Below are 16189 nucleotides of genomic sequence, written 5' to 3' on the forward strand. Positions count from 1 at the left end.
CTCTAGTGGAGTTGGATGATAATTCATGGTCCATCCAGATGATGGACTCCATACAGCCAGTGATGATTCCAGGGTGTCACAAAGCCACATGAGGAAGCCTGGCCAGGATGAATCGAGTTTGTTATCCATGCTCTGTAACCCCCTTCCCCCACATACACATAATACTCAACAGTAGCCCTGAAGTCAGGCTCAGCCATACAGTCTCAGCTCTACCTTCTATATTCTCTACCTAGCACCTGACTGTGCTAGAAATACTTGTCAGCCAGGCGTGGTAGCATATACCTGAAATGTCAGCACTCCAGAGGCTGGGGCACAATTGCAGATTTGAGGTCAGCCCAAGCTATACAGTCAGACCCTGTCTCAAAGAAAAGAGGATTTTTTTTTTAAGTGAACACGGTATTCATCGTGAAATGAAGCCACAATGCAATGCCGTTTTGGGAGCAGCTGTGCATGTGGACACATGCCAGCCTGTGGTATAGCTCCTCCCTGTGGCAGGATGGTTAGTAGCTGCTCTCTTCCTTCTCTTTTGCTCAGCTGTGTGGGTTGAAATTCATAAGTGTTCCAAGAACAGACCTTCAGTCAGGGCTGTGGAAGTCAGGGAACGAGGAGGAGAGGGACTTGCCATTTAAAAGTGCTCTAGAATTGGAGCAGTTCCACAGGTGGGGGTTGAGATGGTTGGGGGAAGTGCTCAGATGAACATTTATTTTAGTAGGTGAGCATGTTTTAACATATAGTTAAAATCCAAAATATACCTAGCATGTTAGCCATAGGTGATTGGTCACCAGCTGCCATGTCAGACCTGTCCCTCCGCTCTTTGTCAGTCACTCTGCTCCGATGCCCCAGCGCACAGGGTACCCCCAGGGCATTTGCATGGGAAGGGTCTCATGGCTACTGAGACAAGACTAGAGGTCTAGCCTTGCATTGGTACTGGTTTGTCTGCAGCTTTTAGCTAATCTACTGCTTGCTATGCCAGCCCCTCTCTACACATTATTTAATAGTCTGTCATCCATGTCCCCATTTTACAGAAGAGAGACCTGGCCCTGGGAAAGTTGGTAGCTTGCCTGCATCCACACTGCTGGTGTCTGCACATCTTACCAGGACTCAGTATGTGTTTATGGAGTGAGTGCATGGTATTGTCCAGAGGATTTGAAATTTGATGGTTCTCAGAAGCTGTTAGCACTCACCCTTCCCCCCAGTCTTATATGTTGCACCCTGGGATCTGATGGGGATATCTTAGTCCTTACTCTTAGCAGTCCCTGAATTGGGCAGCCAGGTCAACTCCACTGTCCTTGAGGGAATGCAAATGCAATGACACTGACAATTGATGGCTGGAGAAACAGTTCATTCAGTAGAGCGCTTGCCACACAAGCATGAAGATCCAAGTTCAGATCCCACATACCTGTAAAGGGCCAGGTGCAGTGGTGCATGTCTGACCCCAGTGCTGGGGAGAGGGAAACCCAGAGAGCCTTAGAGCTAACTGGCCTTAGAGCTAGCCAGCTAAGTAAATTAATTGATAAGCTCCAGGCTCAGTAAGAGACTCAGTCTCAAAAACTTAAGATGAAGAATGATAGAGGAAAGCATCCATGAGACCTCTGGCCTCCATATGCACATAAGAGTACATACATGTATGGATACACAACAGAAGACAATTACAGTAGGGATACCCAGCAGGGACAAGACAGAGGGGTCTTAGGTGGAACAATTCCTTCCTCCTATAGTGCTTCCTATCTGTGGTACCCAGCTTCGAGTTGTTCTGCTGATTCCTACCAGCACCTCTAAATTTGGGTGCAGTTTGTGATGTCCCCCACACTGGGTCAGTTTGCTCTCACACACATTCTTCCTAAGAGTCGGCAGAGTCCTTCTATAGTAGAGAATGTTTGAGCTAGACTCAGGACAGAATTCTTGATGAATCCATCCCACCTGGAGCATGTGTACTGATCTTATCCACTCAGCATAGATCCCTCCAACACCCAGAGACCTGGCATTTGTGCGCACTTTCTGTATCTGGAGAGCTACTCCCAGGCCAGCCAGCTGCAGCTCCTGTCAGCACTGCTCCAGGTAGGCTGGCCCTACACGGAGTAGGAGCCTTCTGTTATCATTCCTTCCATCTCTATGGTTGGAGATTCCTGTTGAGCTTCTACAGAGCTCCTACTAGGAGCAGGCCTCATGAGGGCAGATACTGTGCGTGTTGACTTGCTCTTGGATCCCGAATGTTGATATCTTGTCAGGTACATAGTAGGGACCCAGATAATCCATGAAAGTAACTAAGAGATGAATTCGTGGAAGTCAGTACACAGACCTTGGGACTGTCAAGTCAAGAAAATCTTTCTGTTTTGCAGATGAGTCCATGTTTTCTTCACTCAGGATCTCCCATCATCCTCAGCTCCAGGGCCATCAGAGGCCTGTAGCACAATGAAAAGGACCGTGGGGATTTTGTCCCTGCTCTGTCACAAGCTAACTGTGTCCCTATGGACATGGCTCTTATCTCTAAGTCACAGTTCCCCACATGTGGCCTTGGAGTCGAACCATTTCTGTGGCTCAGGCAGAGGGCATCATGGTGAACACATGAACTCTGTCATTACAAGGGTTGATTGTCAGTTCACCAAGTCATCACGGGCTTCCTGTGCCTCTTTGATCTTCACTCCCATAATGGTGGCATTTAGTATTGTGACCTTGGTTTGGCTGCAGCTTCTTCATTGACTCCTTGCACTGAATATGAAGGCAGGAGGCCAGGGAATATCTGCAGGGGAAGAGCCCTGTGGAAAAGAGGAAGATGGGCAATAAGAAAAGTAATCTTAATGACATTTATCTTGGGACCAGGAAGTAAAACATCTTTGTCAGAGCAATATCTAAACATTCCCCTGTAGTCTTAGTGGCTTGAACTAGATCATGTGGTCAGTCTTGGCTGTAAGAGAGACAAGAAAACACCTCTCTGGATGAGGACAGTGGCTACTGTGTGGCAGCCCACATAGCTAATACATGTACCTGTCACTGCCCTGGAAGACACCAGTTTGTTCTTTAACTATTGTCTACATGTTTTCATTATTATCCTTATTTTGACATCTAGTTTGAGTCCCCAAAAGACAGGGAACTGTCCCCATGGGCCTGGCAGTGCAGTAGGACCTCTTATCAAACCAAACCCCAGTGAATGGTATCAGGAGACCCAGCTGACAGCGCTTTACCCTTCTGCGCCTGTCCCTTGTCATAATGGTCACCATGTTAAACGTGAAATATCTGTTCCCATTGAAAAGTAATCTATTACAGGTCAGCAAGATGACTCAGCAGGTAAAGGCACTAAAAACCTGGAGAGCTAAGTTAATCCCTGGAACCTACATAAAGGTGGAAGAAGAAAACTGCCCCTTCTAAGTTGTTCTCTGACCTCCACATGTGTGCTGTGGTACGCGCACATACACACAAACACAGTAATAATAAATCTTTAAAAAAAATAAAATGATCCATTCCTTTAGATACCAATGCACATTTTAAGAACGAGGCAAACAGAAAGAAGACAGTAACAAAGCAGTGAATGCTACCACCAAAAGTGGTGGCTGCACAGGACACCCTCAGTGCCATACCTGGTATTTTCATCTTATCCCCCTGCCCTAATTCAGTGTTCTAATGGGCTCTGTGAAGCCCTTACATGCTAGGGCTTCCTGTTCACTGTTTAATTACACATGTGTTCTATGAGACCACGATTGTTGTTTCCCACCTAATAGGGAAGTCCGTGGCTCCACAGTCTCATTCCCACTGCTCACTGGGCCAGTGGGGCCAACTGTGACTGGACACCATTATCAGTTATCACCGAAACAAACAGGTCCCAGACAAGTGTCCTGTGAAGTCCACCCCTGTTCAGACACCTGAATGTCATTAAGATGGCCAAAATGGGAAGTCAGGGTCGCCAACCCTAAGTTCTCCCAAGATATTCAGAACAAGCAGAGTCCCCACTTCTGCCCATCTCCCTTTCCCACTGGAGTTTCTCAGCCCTTCTTCTTCTTCTTCCTGGCAGGTGGAGGTCCTCCAGGGCTCACCTCTATGAGTTAATTCTCTCATGACTGACCAAATACCAGACAAGACAGTTTCAAAGGAGAAGGCTTATTTTACTTCGTTGACAGCAGTGCAGTTCATCATGGTGAGGAAGGCCTGGCAGAGGAAGTGCCTTGGTCCTTGGTGGCCAACCAGGAAGCAGAGGAAGGGAAATGGAATGGTCAGCTGACTTTCATCTTTGTTTTTCCCTTTTTAATTCATCCAAGACCCTTCTGCTCAGCTAACCTTTCAGGAAATGCCCTCACAATTACACTCAGAGGTGTGCCTCATTGATGCCCTCCTCTTAGAACCACTTACATGCCTTATTCTTCTGAGGGCAGCACCAGGACAGCCCCTGTGTGCCAGGTGTGCCAGCAATCACTATAGCTGATGCTCTCCTGCCCATGCAGCTGCTCTTTTGGTCCTGACTGCAGCTCAGCGAGAACAGTTGACAGCCAGCAGTTACGGGAAATTACCCCATCACAGCTAATGCCTGGCACCACCATCCTTCAGTCTAAATCATTCAAGGGTTGTGGCAGAGAATGGTGAGACGTGGCAGGGTAAAGGAACCGTGGGTCCAGCTCCAGTGATGGAGCTGTGTCCCTGTAGCTTATGACAGGTGTTCACAAATCTCCAGAAATCAAGGAAAACCCTGTGCTGGCACATTTGTCACAGTCTCAAAGGGGCCCATAATTCAGAGAAAGGCTGCCAGCCCAGATGATTGTGTGAGGTCTCTTCCTGCTCCCAAGCCTATGATTCTGTGACCATATAAGGCCTCTATGCCCAGCAGTCTTCTGCAGCTAAAAGCAGCCCCACCCTGGGAGAATCGCTGAGAACAGAGAGAGCCAGGTCTGGGCCCCCTGCAGGATCCCCAAGGTAGCAGAGAGAGTTGGTGTGGGGAGGGCAAGGGTCCACTACCGACTGCCTCTTCCCGGAAATTGGTCACCTGCTGTGGTCAGCGACCCTGTACCATCCCTCTCCCTCCATCACCTACTTAGCAGTGTTGTCAGGAGCCCAGAGTCCAGCTGACAGCTTCTCTACATAGTTGAACAGTCAGACTGCAGTCAGCCTTGTCTGATCAAACTCCTTCCGTGGCTCTTCTAGCTTGGTGACCCAGGATATCCTCTCAGAGTCCCTGGGTTTTAGGTGTGCACTGTGAGAAATAACTTGGCTTCAATTTGATGCCCTGGCTCTGCAGTTATAAAAAAAACCTGTTAGATCCCTACCCCAGTTCACACAGGCACACATGCATGTGTGTTCACACATGCAGACACGCCTGTGAGCTCCTTGTGGGATATGTCTTGTGCATTTGTGTACACACCACTCATGTAGTGACATTTTCACATTCACCATCTGTCAGGAACTGTGGAAAGGGAGATGAGAGATGGGTGAAGCAAGACATCAAGCAAATATGCTGAGAGGTGATCTCAAATTATCATTATCAAGTTATAAAACATTTTAATCATGATTTGGATGAGACACAGAAGTTCAAGTCACATTAGATTATGCAAAAAATAAAGAATATTGTGGCTTTTATCAGTCCTATCAGTAGGGATAGCATTGGACTCAATTCTGTACATTGTCTTGGCAGCTCTGTCTAAGGCTTCTGCAGTATATGGACCTTTCTTCCGCCTTCCCATCCCTAATCTTGCTACCTCCAGGACCCAGGACTGAATCATCCATGTGACTTAACTACCCTGGTAGTATACCTCTGAGAACTTTGAGGATCCCCCCTCCTTTTCCAGGCCCTCAGAACATTAGACAGGTACCACAGTCCTCATGTGTACATGCACACACTCTGTGTATATGTGTGCATATGTGTACAATCTGGGGACCTCTGGAACCTGGAGGTGAGGGAAGCTGCCCTGCCTTTCACCAACTGCCCATGGGTCACAAGCAAGACCTTACATGCTATTCACCAGGTGTATGACCTCAGGGAAGTGGCCTGACCTCGCTGGGCCTGTCTCCCCAACTGTAAGGAGGAGCTGGTGATTTTTGTCAAGCCCAGGGCTGCTTCGAGGATTAGAAGAAATGCTGCAGGTAGAGCACTTAGTGTAGGGGGCCAACTCCGAACCACAGGCGGCCTCTGTGCCAGAAACTAAAGAAACTGTATTTAGAAGTTGACTTCAGAATAAGACTGCTATTCCCATTGGCTGCCATTTCCAGTCTCTTCACTATAGTCTCTCTTTCTCTTAGGTTTCTGTTATTGTGTTTTTGAAACAGCATTCTTTGTAGTCAAGGCTGACCTTGAATTCCTGATCCTCCTGCTTCCCCCAGTTGGACTGGCATTACAGGCTCTACCATACATCTGATTTCCCAGAACAACTTGCCAATGAGGAGACCAAGACTGGGTAGTTAAGTCTTTTACCAGGGTTGTACGCAGGTCCTCAGCAGCAGAGGTGGTGCTGGATCAGGCCTGGCTGTCATGAGCTGCTGCCATCATGGCTCTGCTTTCTGGAATGATACAGGAGATAGAAAATAAGGGGCTTTATTTTATATTCACAAAGATGTCATCCTGAGCTCAGAAAGTGGGGGAAGAGGGAGGCTGTGTGAGAAAATGTCATGGAGAAGCTTTGCCCTCCAGAGCTTGGTGCTGGAGTCGGGATTGTGAATGGCCCTTTCCCTACTGTCCTGTGTGGACCACAATGTATTCTTGTCCAAGCGAGTCATATGACTGTTTAGTCGGAGATGTGATAAAATTTTAGCCCTGAAAGCCCAAGTTAAGCTAATATTTGCCTGTGTGACAAGTTATAGGAATAACAGTCATGACTTTTGAACATTTGCCCCAAATTACTTCGCTTCTGCATTTTTGTTTTGGGTCACCCCAGGCACAGGCTGACACTTGATAGCACAATAATTCACATGTTCTGGGAGTGGATCATATCTGGTCAGAAGGACTGGTAGCTTGGAGACTTGGGTTCTGGCCTTAGCTCTGTCATGGATCTGTTGAGAGAGACGGAGCCAGTAACTAAATCTTTCTCAGCCTCAGTTTCTCCTGTCAGACAGATATAATGAAAACCTAGCCCTCCTGCCTCAGTGATGACTGTAAAGATTAGTGTGGCAAATGATAATTCCAACCATGTTGGCAAAGACATCTCTTAGCCAGCAGGGACGTAAAGAAGGGTTCCCCAATGTTTCCCCATGCTACCTCTTTGTCAGAGAAATTTTGATGTGACCCCAGGTGTGTAGTTATATAAAATAGGTAAACAAATGAAACACTTAATGCCAATAAGTCATTTTCAAAGTTTAAAATTAAATCATATAATTTGACCATCTATTAAATGTTTAAGCAAATTTGCATGTTAATAAGATAGACATACTTATTTATTTTTATTCATAAAGAGTTAGATCTTGGCTATATATGAGATTGCAAGATGTTTGTTTGCTCTGAAATGCCCATGTGTGTTTCACACGCTTGTGTGAGCATGGGCCACTTTTCCACATGCACCTTTCTACATCCCCCCCATCCTTTGCTTTACCGGAAGTTTTGTGTGTATGTGTGTTTTATGAGGAGTTTGCAGCCCTTTGCTCTTTTTGCCTCCATTTGAGCAGTCTTTGTTGCTTTGTCTTCAGGTTTGTCGGTCTTCTGCATGTCCGATCTGCCTGTCATTAATTTCACCTAGCACAACTTTTATTTCAGCTATTGTTCATTTTCTGTATCTTCCATTTCTTTCTAAATTATACTCACAATTTCCTTAATGTCTTGAAAATATGTAAAGTGAATGTTTTTATAATACTGTGTGTGAATTCTGTCATCCGTATCACTTCCACATCTACTTGACTTAGCTAATGCTTCTCTTGGTTGTGAGCCACATGACCACACCTTCCTGCTTGTCTGCAGAGCCAGGGTTTTCCCGCTGGAAGGCAGCACCATGCATATTCCTCTGCTGAGCATCTAGATTTTGCTATCCTCTCTGAAAGACTGGTGACTTTATTCTGTTATTCTTTGACGGTAGCTAAGTTAGTGTGGGCAGCTGTAGTTCTCAGACCTGCTTACTAGCACTGTCTGGAGGGCCTGGGGAGCCATAGGACTGTCTTAACCTAGTTGCTATGGCCTCTAGCATCTCCGGTGAGGGCTCCAGTATCCCCAGGAACTCTACTCTGGCATTCTGGAGGTTCGTCTCCTGGCTTCAGGGTGTGCTGGCGAGTGTTCAGCCTCCGAGCCCCTGAAGCTCATTCCCTCTCTGGTGCTCTTTGTGAGTTGTGGAGTCTCAGATGTTCAGCCAGAGACCCCCACACAGACGCCAAGAACACTTTCTCTGCAGTTTCCTCTTGTCTCCAGCTGCCTTGACTTTTGAGTGCTGACCCTGATCTCGGCAGCCCGTGATCCCCTTTGGCGTGCCCGGCTCCCCTAGCTTGTGCTGTGCTGCCCGGTGCCTGCAGTCCCCTGGTGGAGCACACTACTTTTCATTTGTTCTCTTCTCCACCTTAATGCAGAGAGCTCGTGTTCCCTGTGAGACTCCCTGGGGTCACAAACCTGTAGGCTTTTTGACTGTATTCTGCATCAAGAGGACTTTGCAAGAGCTACAAAGATGGCTCAGCAGCTAAGAGTAGTTTCTCTTCTGGCACTCCGATTCCAAAGGAGCTGACACTATCTTCTGGCCTATGTGGGCAGTAGACACACATGTGGTGCTCTTACATGCTTGCAGGCAAATACTCATAAAATAAAATAAAATAAATCTTTTCAAATAAAAAGAAGACTTATAAAATCTTAGCGCTAATCAAACCCACAAAATGTCAACAGAGTCGTTCTGCTCTGCTTCTTGGAGAAACTCAGAATGGAGACCCATAGCCAGCACTAACTCTCACTGGATGACTAAATAGTAGTACACCCATACAAAGACATATTATTAAAGGAACAAGGTATGCCCACAACATGGGCATACCTTGAAAAGACTTGCTAAATGAAAGAACCAGCCACAAACACATAAATGTATCATATAATTTCATTTATATGGACAACCCAAACTAGACAAATTTATAGAAACGGCATAGTTTAGTGGTGATTTAGGATTGTAATGGGCATGCAAAGTGATTGGTGATGGATACAGGGCTACTTTTGTGAAGGGAAAAAAACATTCTACAGTTAGAATGTAGTTATGGTTGTCCAATCTTATGAATTTGCTAAAATAAATATTGAGCTCCATGGTTTAGGCAAGCAGACTGTGTAGTATATGAAATTAATCTCACTAAAGCTGTTTTCAAGATAGTTGTCTGTGGTGTTCTCCATGACAGAAGGGAGGGAATGAAGGCACGGACAGGGGCCTTGGTGAGACAGAAGGAAAGCTCAGCTCTCATGCTGAATCCTGTATGTGTTACATGCGGTATTCATTCCTGTTCTGGAAATGTGGCCTTAAAACGATTCACATAGTCTATCAAAGCACAAATATCCCCCAATGTTGTCCTTAAAACTTGTCTTCTTTTTCTTCTATTTATGATTATTCTTGCCATTTGGATGTGATTTCCTCTTTCCAGGATTCTTGTCAGCTATGAGCTTGTGTCATAGACTGCCAGAGGTGTCACACAGCCTCTGATCTGTCCCCTGTGTGGACTCTGTCAACAGAACAGGGTGACTCTGGCTAATACTAGCTGTGGAAGAGTTGGGACATGCCCTCTGCTGGCATTTCTCCTGACGGTATCTTACATGTTCCTGGACTAGGGGAGTTGTTCATTTAAGCCAGGCATTGTTGACTGAGGTTTCTGTCCCGCCCAGTCCTGCAGCCTTTCAGTCCCAAAGAAACACGCAGAGGTTTACATTAATCATAAACTGGCCTATTAGCTCAGGCTTCTTATTAACTCTTATAACTTATATTAGCCCATAATTCTTGTCTGTGTTAGCCACGTGGCTTGGTACCTTTTTGGCAAGGCAGTTACATCTTGCTTCCTCTGCATCTGGATGACGAATGCAGACTGAGTCTTTCCTCTTCCCAGAATTCTCCTGTTCTCATTGCCCCACCTCTACTTCCTGTCTGGTCGCCCTGCCTATACTTCCTGCCTGGCTACTGGCCAATCAGCATTTTATTAAACAAGTACAAGAAACAAATCTTTACAGGGTAAAACCATTGTCCCGCAGCAAGGCATCACCTTACTATAAATGGAGACTGTGCTTTAATTTCCTGGCCACCCAGACCCAAATAATGACACAAAAATATATTAATTACAACACTGTTTGGCCAACGGCTCAGGCATATTCCTACCCAGCTCGTACATCTTAAATTAACCCATTTCTACTAATCTGTGTATCACCACAAGGCTGTGGCTTACCAGTAAGGGTCTGGCATCCTTCTCCTTTGGCAGCTACATGGCATCTCCCTGACTCCACCTTCTTTCTCCCTGCATTCAGATTAATTTTCCTGCCATAGGCCAAAGCAGCTTCTTTATTAGCCAGTGGTAAAATAAAACATATTCACAGCATACAAAGGGGAATCACACAGCACCCTACCTTCATTAAAAGAACTGTGAGTGATCTGTGTGTATGACTGCCATCTCCTCTTGGAGGACGGCCCTCACCTAGCAGTACACTGTAGCTTGCTGCTCCCATTGCAGTGTTCTCAGTTGTCTTCAGCCCCCTTTCCCCGTTTCTTTCCCTGGATACTGAATGTTTTCAATAGTCTGTATCTCAGGTTATTATTGCCCAGTAGCTCAAATAAGTGGGGTTTTTGCTTCGTTTTGATTTTTAGATTATACAGCCCCGATAGGGCAACTCCAGCATCCCCATAGGACCCGGTTCTCCCAGTTTTCCCCTGTGTTGTCCATGTGGACTGAGGACACTGTATTCATCATGTGTGGTTTGTGGTTTCCCTCCAGGATCATTCATGAAGACGGCTTCTCTGGAGAAGATGTAAAACAGTACAAGCCTGTTGTCTACAGCAACACCATCCAGTCTCTGGCAGCCATTGTCCGGGCCATGGATACTTTGGGCGTGGAGTATGGTGATAAGGAGAGAAAGGTAAGCAAGTCTCTGAGGCCATAGGCACAGAGAAGAAGCCTTTGTGGCTCTCCCTCCTCCTGACAGTGCCTGCTGGGACTGGGCGAGCTTGTCCTCTGTGTGAGGGGAGGGGGGCAGTAGTCATCAACCTAAGTCATTTTCCCAATCCCTGGCAAATTCAGGGGCTTCTCCATCTCTCTCCAGAAAGTCATCAACAAACAAAAGCTCCCCCTCAAAAAAATAAAATAAAATAAAATAAAATCCCTGATCTGCTCTGTAGATGAGAAAGAGTGAGAGAATGTTTTAAGTTGAATCAGCACAGCCTGATTAAACACTTGCCCCTGAACAATGAACTTGAATAGCAGAATATTTATTGAACAAAGCCCCCTTCACTAGGTGCCATCTTCCTACTGAGGAGAGCTGTCCTTACCTTGTAGGAGGGAAGCAGCCATTGGGATTGCCCTTCATTCCTCACACCAGAGGTGTGCTTCTGCCTCTCCTGGGAGCTGTGAGGCCCTCCTTCCTGCAGAGTCGGCATTCTGACTCAAGGACTGTTTCCTGAGAAGTGTGTGGAGGGCTCTTGTTTGCAGATGTTTGCACCCACTGCAAGGCTGAACCACAGCCCCTGTGGAAAAGCTTAATGAAAGGAAGGAGGGAGGGAAGGAGGTGTGAAAACAACCTGGAAATTCTGCCCAAAAGCTGGACTTGGTCCCCACCCACAGACCAAGGGGAACAGCACAGTGGGACCACATTGGACACTCTGAGTGTCTGTGGTGACTTCACTGTCTGATACACAATCCCCACCTCACAAATGAAAAAGCTATCCTGGCCTCCTCCTGGTCTGACAAATTATCTGTGACAGATAACTTTACATGTAGAATTTAGTATGTTATGCACAAATCCTAATTTCATGGGGGGCAGAGTCACCTCAGCTAACATTGACACTTCCACCCAGAGTAATGGGTGGCTGACAAGGTGGCTACCTAGGGTGGGCAGCAGAGTCCTGACAGACGCCCCCTTCTCTGTCTGCTGCTCCCCAGAGGCAGGCCAGGAAGCTGACAGTGCATTGCATGTTCTTCTCTAGCAGGAAACCACAGGCACATGGGAGGTAGAAGGGGAACAGAGGTGCCTCTGGTTTTTCAGTCTTGTTCCAGATAGCTTTCTCCATGCCTTCTGGGTGCGGGAGTGGGCACAAAGGGAACAGTGCTCAGAGAAAGTGATGATCAGAAAGAACCTGTTGGGGCTGCAAGGGTAACTGGAACACAGTGACTGGAGATGAATGCCGTGTCTCGTTCATCTTCATGGCAATAGCAAATGCGGCATGAAAAGAGTTGTTGTCTGCTGAGCCCCTGCTCCCTCCAAATACAAGGCTGAGTCCTGCGTTTATTCTACCAGAACATAGTAGGTCATCAAAAATCATCCCTTGAATAAAATTATATTCTTACTTTTCCCATTCTAAGGAAAGGGCAGTACTTGGAATTTTGTGATGTAATGACCATGCTCGGTACCTGTGTGTCCTTGTAGGAAGTGCTGCAGAGGTTCAGTGGCCAGAGGCAGGTGGACAGTGAGAACAACTGGGATAACAGTTATTGCAGGACAGAGGTACACACTCAGGGTGTGAACACAGGCCTCCTAAGAGATCATGCTGTCAAGTGTTGGATTGCTCTCCTTGTGGTGGTGAATCTTAATGGAGGGGAGAATTGTTCTTGAACTGAATGGCAGGGTTATGGGCAGAGAATGGGGTGGGATTTCCCCAGTCAGGTTTCTCCTGGTTATGTCCTTATTTGGGGCTTTCCATATGTGGCATAGTGTCACCTGCATAGTAGGAATAGGCAATTTTATGACGCTAATGATATGGAGATGCCATCTTAATGAGGCAAAGAACATTTAGTGGTCCTCTTGATCAGCCATAGTATCTCCGGTGGTCTTGGGTGGTCATGTGATATCCTGTTATAGTTCAGCTGCCTCAGTTTCGAGTTTGCCTTGAAGTTTGCCTTTTTTCCCCCCTATATCTAGCTAGGTGACCTCATTTTCTTGAAATAGTCAAAGGAGTCTCCTTAGGGAAAGGAAAGACTACAGTAATTGATATCTAGGTATAGTTTGAAAGGTCCCCATTTGTGGGAGAGGGGCATGGCTGAAGCAGCCAACCAGTATAGGTAAGTCAGATTTGATAAGTCCTGGAAGGTAGCCAATGCGTGCTGACAGGAAGCAACCATGGATAAACCGTGCTAGAAAGGGATGGGGTGAAGTGAAATTTTAGACACTCCTGATGGCAGCCTTAGAATGGCCTCATCAAAGAGAGGCCAAAGTGGGGAACAGATCTGGAGTCTGTGACAGTAGAGATGTGGGGTCAGGTGAGCAGCCTGACATCAGGAGCACAGGGAGGAACAGTGACAAGAGGATGGATGGCTTTGGTGATGCATTGACATTGGGCAAACACAAGGACTGGGAGAGCAGCGGCACAGTGATGCACCCACAGTCCTTCTACTCCAAGTGTGTTTGTGTACAGAGACATACTTGCCTAAGAAAACCACAGTCCACAGCAAAGGCTCATGTAAACAGACAGGCTCAGGCCAACCAGGCAAGAGTATCCCTAAACTAGGAATGGTACCCACCTGTAGTCCCAGCACTGGGGAAGCCGAAGCAGGTGCGTAGTAATCTGAGACTGCCCAGGGCAACGCAGCAAGATCCTGTCCAATCTTCCTAATCGGTAAAAGAATTTGAAAGGGGAACCAAAAGAGCGGCACCTGCTGCAGTTCTCTGGTTTCCTTCCCTGTCTTCCTGGTGTCTGCTTTAGCCCCACACCCCTGAGTTCACCCTGCACTTGTGCCCAGTGCTCCAGAGACCGTCTTCTCTACCCCTTGCCCACAGGCTACCTTTGCCTGTCCCTCCTGTATTTCCCACGGCTCCCCTCCCTCTGCTGCCTTCTACCTTCGCTGTCTAAGGGACTCTGTCTCTACCATCTCCCTCTCACCATATCTCCTCTTTCTCTGTGCCCCTCCATTCCTTTCCTTTCGCTCCACCCCTTCATCACCCATTATCCTGTAACAAATTGCCTTCACCTTTCCAGCTGAAATTCCCCAACTCCCTTCCCTCCACCTCAGCCCTGGGCTGGCCTGTGCTTTGAAAGAGAACACTGAGGAGACAGGGCAGTGGCCGAGTTTGAAGACTCCTTAACAAGACAGTGGAGAAGTAGTCTTTGAATGATCCATGTTAATAAATTTTTCCACACACATGCATGCGTGTGTGTAAACAGATATAAAATATATGATTTACATATATAAAATATAAACTAATGGAACAGTAGACAGCAGAAGCTGAGGAAGGACAGTGTGGAAGACTCAGAGGTGAGGTCCCCCTCTGCCTCCTGTCCCTGCCCTACCCTCTGCCAGTCCTAGAACCAGAGCCGCTACCCCAGGCCTGTCATATACGTCTCTTTCTGTGTGAAGGATCCTTACAGAGAAATTCTCTGAACTACACTATTCTCTGATAGTGTGTGGCCCTGGGACCTTCATTTCAATGGCCAAAGAGCCCCAATAGGTCTTGCAGAGTTCCCCTCTCGTTCACAAGTGCGGAAGGCACAGCCTCTGTCCAGCTGCATTTCTACACAACCATCTGCTGCATTGAGCCTCTACATGAAAAGACACGTTTCCCCCACACCTCTCAGCCCTGAGTGCTTCTGACACTCCTCTGTCACCTAAAACTGTGATTAAATCTCTCCTGTTTCCTTGCTCATCGGCTTAGCCTTTCTCGCCTGTGCAAGAACAAAGAACGCCTTGAACTTGTGAGCCTTGGCTAGTAAGCATGCTATCAGCTTCCTCTTTAAAAATATTTGGGCACATGCTGAATTCTCTTAATTATAAACTGCTGGAGAAGAGAATACACATCTAACATGTACCTGACACTAGAAAGTGATGGAGGTTGGATTCAGATGCCACCTCTGCTGTTGGAGGAGGGCCACTTGTTGGTTCCCAGTCGCCTAGCTAGCTTAGACCCGAAATAATCACACAGAAACTGTATTAATTAAATCACTGCTTGGACCATTAGCTCTAGCTTCTTATTGGCTAACTCTTACATATTAATTTAACCCATTTCTATTAATCTGTGTATCGCCACATGGCTGTGGCTTGCTGGGTAAAGTTTCCAGCGTCTGTCTCCAGGGGGCTCCATGACTTCTCCCTGACTCCGCCCTTCTTTCTCCCAGCATTCAGCCTAGCTTTCCCTGCCTACCTAAGCACCACGTGGCAGTGGCTTACCAGCAAAGGGTGTGGGCCAGGCTCAGAGATAAAGGACATTTCTGTAGGAGTCCAAACTGAGCAGGACTCCTGCATATTTGAGAAGTTACATTTGAGCTAAACTACTGGGGTGCTTGCACTTGATAACTGTGTTGTCCATGTGCTGAGATGCAAGAGACCTCAGCTACTGTGGCAGCCCCTTCTGAGTAAGTCACTCCTAGATTTCACTAGGCAAGTTGGAATGCATTCGGCTTCAAGCGAACATAACCACCACACGTGCAGTGGCCTAAGCCATGGGGATAGGCACTGTTTGCTGGAAAGAGGTCCCAAGAGTTACCACTCCCAGGGCCACCTTGACAACTATACAGCACCAGGATGGTTCTCTGGGTGCTCTTGGTTCAAAGGAAGAGAATATCACTCACTTACAAGGAGTCTAGAGGCAGAAAGAAGTGGGGCAACCTTGGGCTTCTCTTTATCCCACAATTGCCACTCCAGCAGGACCTACTAGAGGAAAGAAGTTTTGAAGATAGAGCCAGCAGGTAACCCTGAAGTTAGGAATTAAATAAAAACAACAAAGATGTGCTAAGTCAGTAGGAGACCTCACTCAAAGGTCAGGAATGATGCTGGATCCTCAGGCTGATGACATAGTGGGACCAGATTTCTTCATTCCTTGCTCTGTTTTCCCACATCAGCTCAGAAGCTAGAATATTGTCCCAAGAGGTATCACGGGTGAAAAACCAGCTGGGTGGCAGGTGAATCTTGGTGCACAAACCTGTGGCGGGAGTGTCCAGGCAGGGCTTTTCTCCAGATGAGCAAGTAGGGTCAGATGTCCAAAGCACAGCCCTGGTACCCTTGTCCCACCCTTCTCCAGCATGCTCGGTTTACTAAGCTGGGTGAATGATACCTACCCATCACTTTCCTTGAGTGTCTGGGGTCCCATGTCCCATCACTGCCACAGGAGGACCTCGTCTTTGGAGAGGGAATATCCTGGGTACCTCCTTTG

The 16189-nt window shown here is 47.0% G+C and overlaps 1 protein-coding gene across 3 annotated transcripts in view; it reads left to right on the forward strand.

Moving 5' to 3' along the window:
- Gnao1 (G protein subunit alpha o1) overlaps positions 1 to 16189 on the forward strand; it is a 148693-nt gene that overhangs the window by 71961 nt on the left and 60543 nt on the right. For all 3 annotated transcript variants that reach the window (XM_048428668.3, XM_048428667.3, XM_048428669.3), the window contains exon 3: positions 10831 to 10972. In XM_048428668.3, coding sequence (XP_048284625.1) covers positions 10831 to 10972 — 142 coding nt within the window. The remainder of the gene's footprint in view (positions 1 to 10830; positions 10973 to 16189) is intronic.

The sequence above is a fragment of the Myodes glareolus genome, chromosome 22 (assembly GCF_982192425.1).
Source record: "Myodes glareolus chromosome 22, mMyoGla1.1, whole genome shotgun sequence".
Lineage (NCBI taxonomy): Eukaryota > Metazoa > Chordata > Mammalia > Rodentia > Cricetidae > Myodes > Myodes glareolus.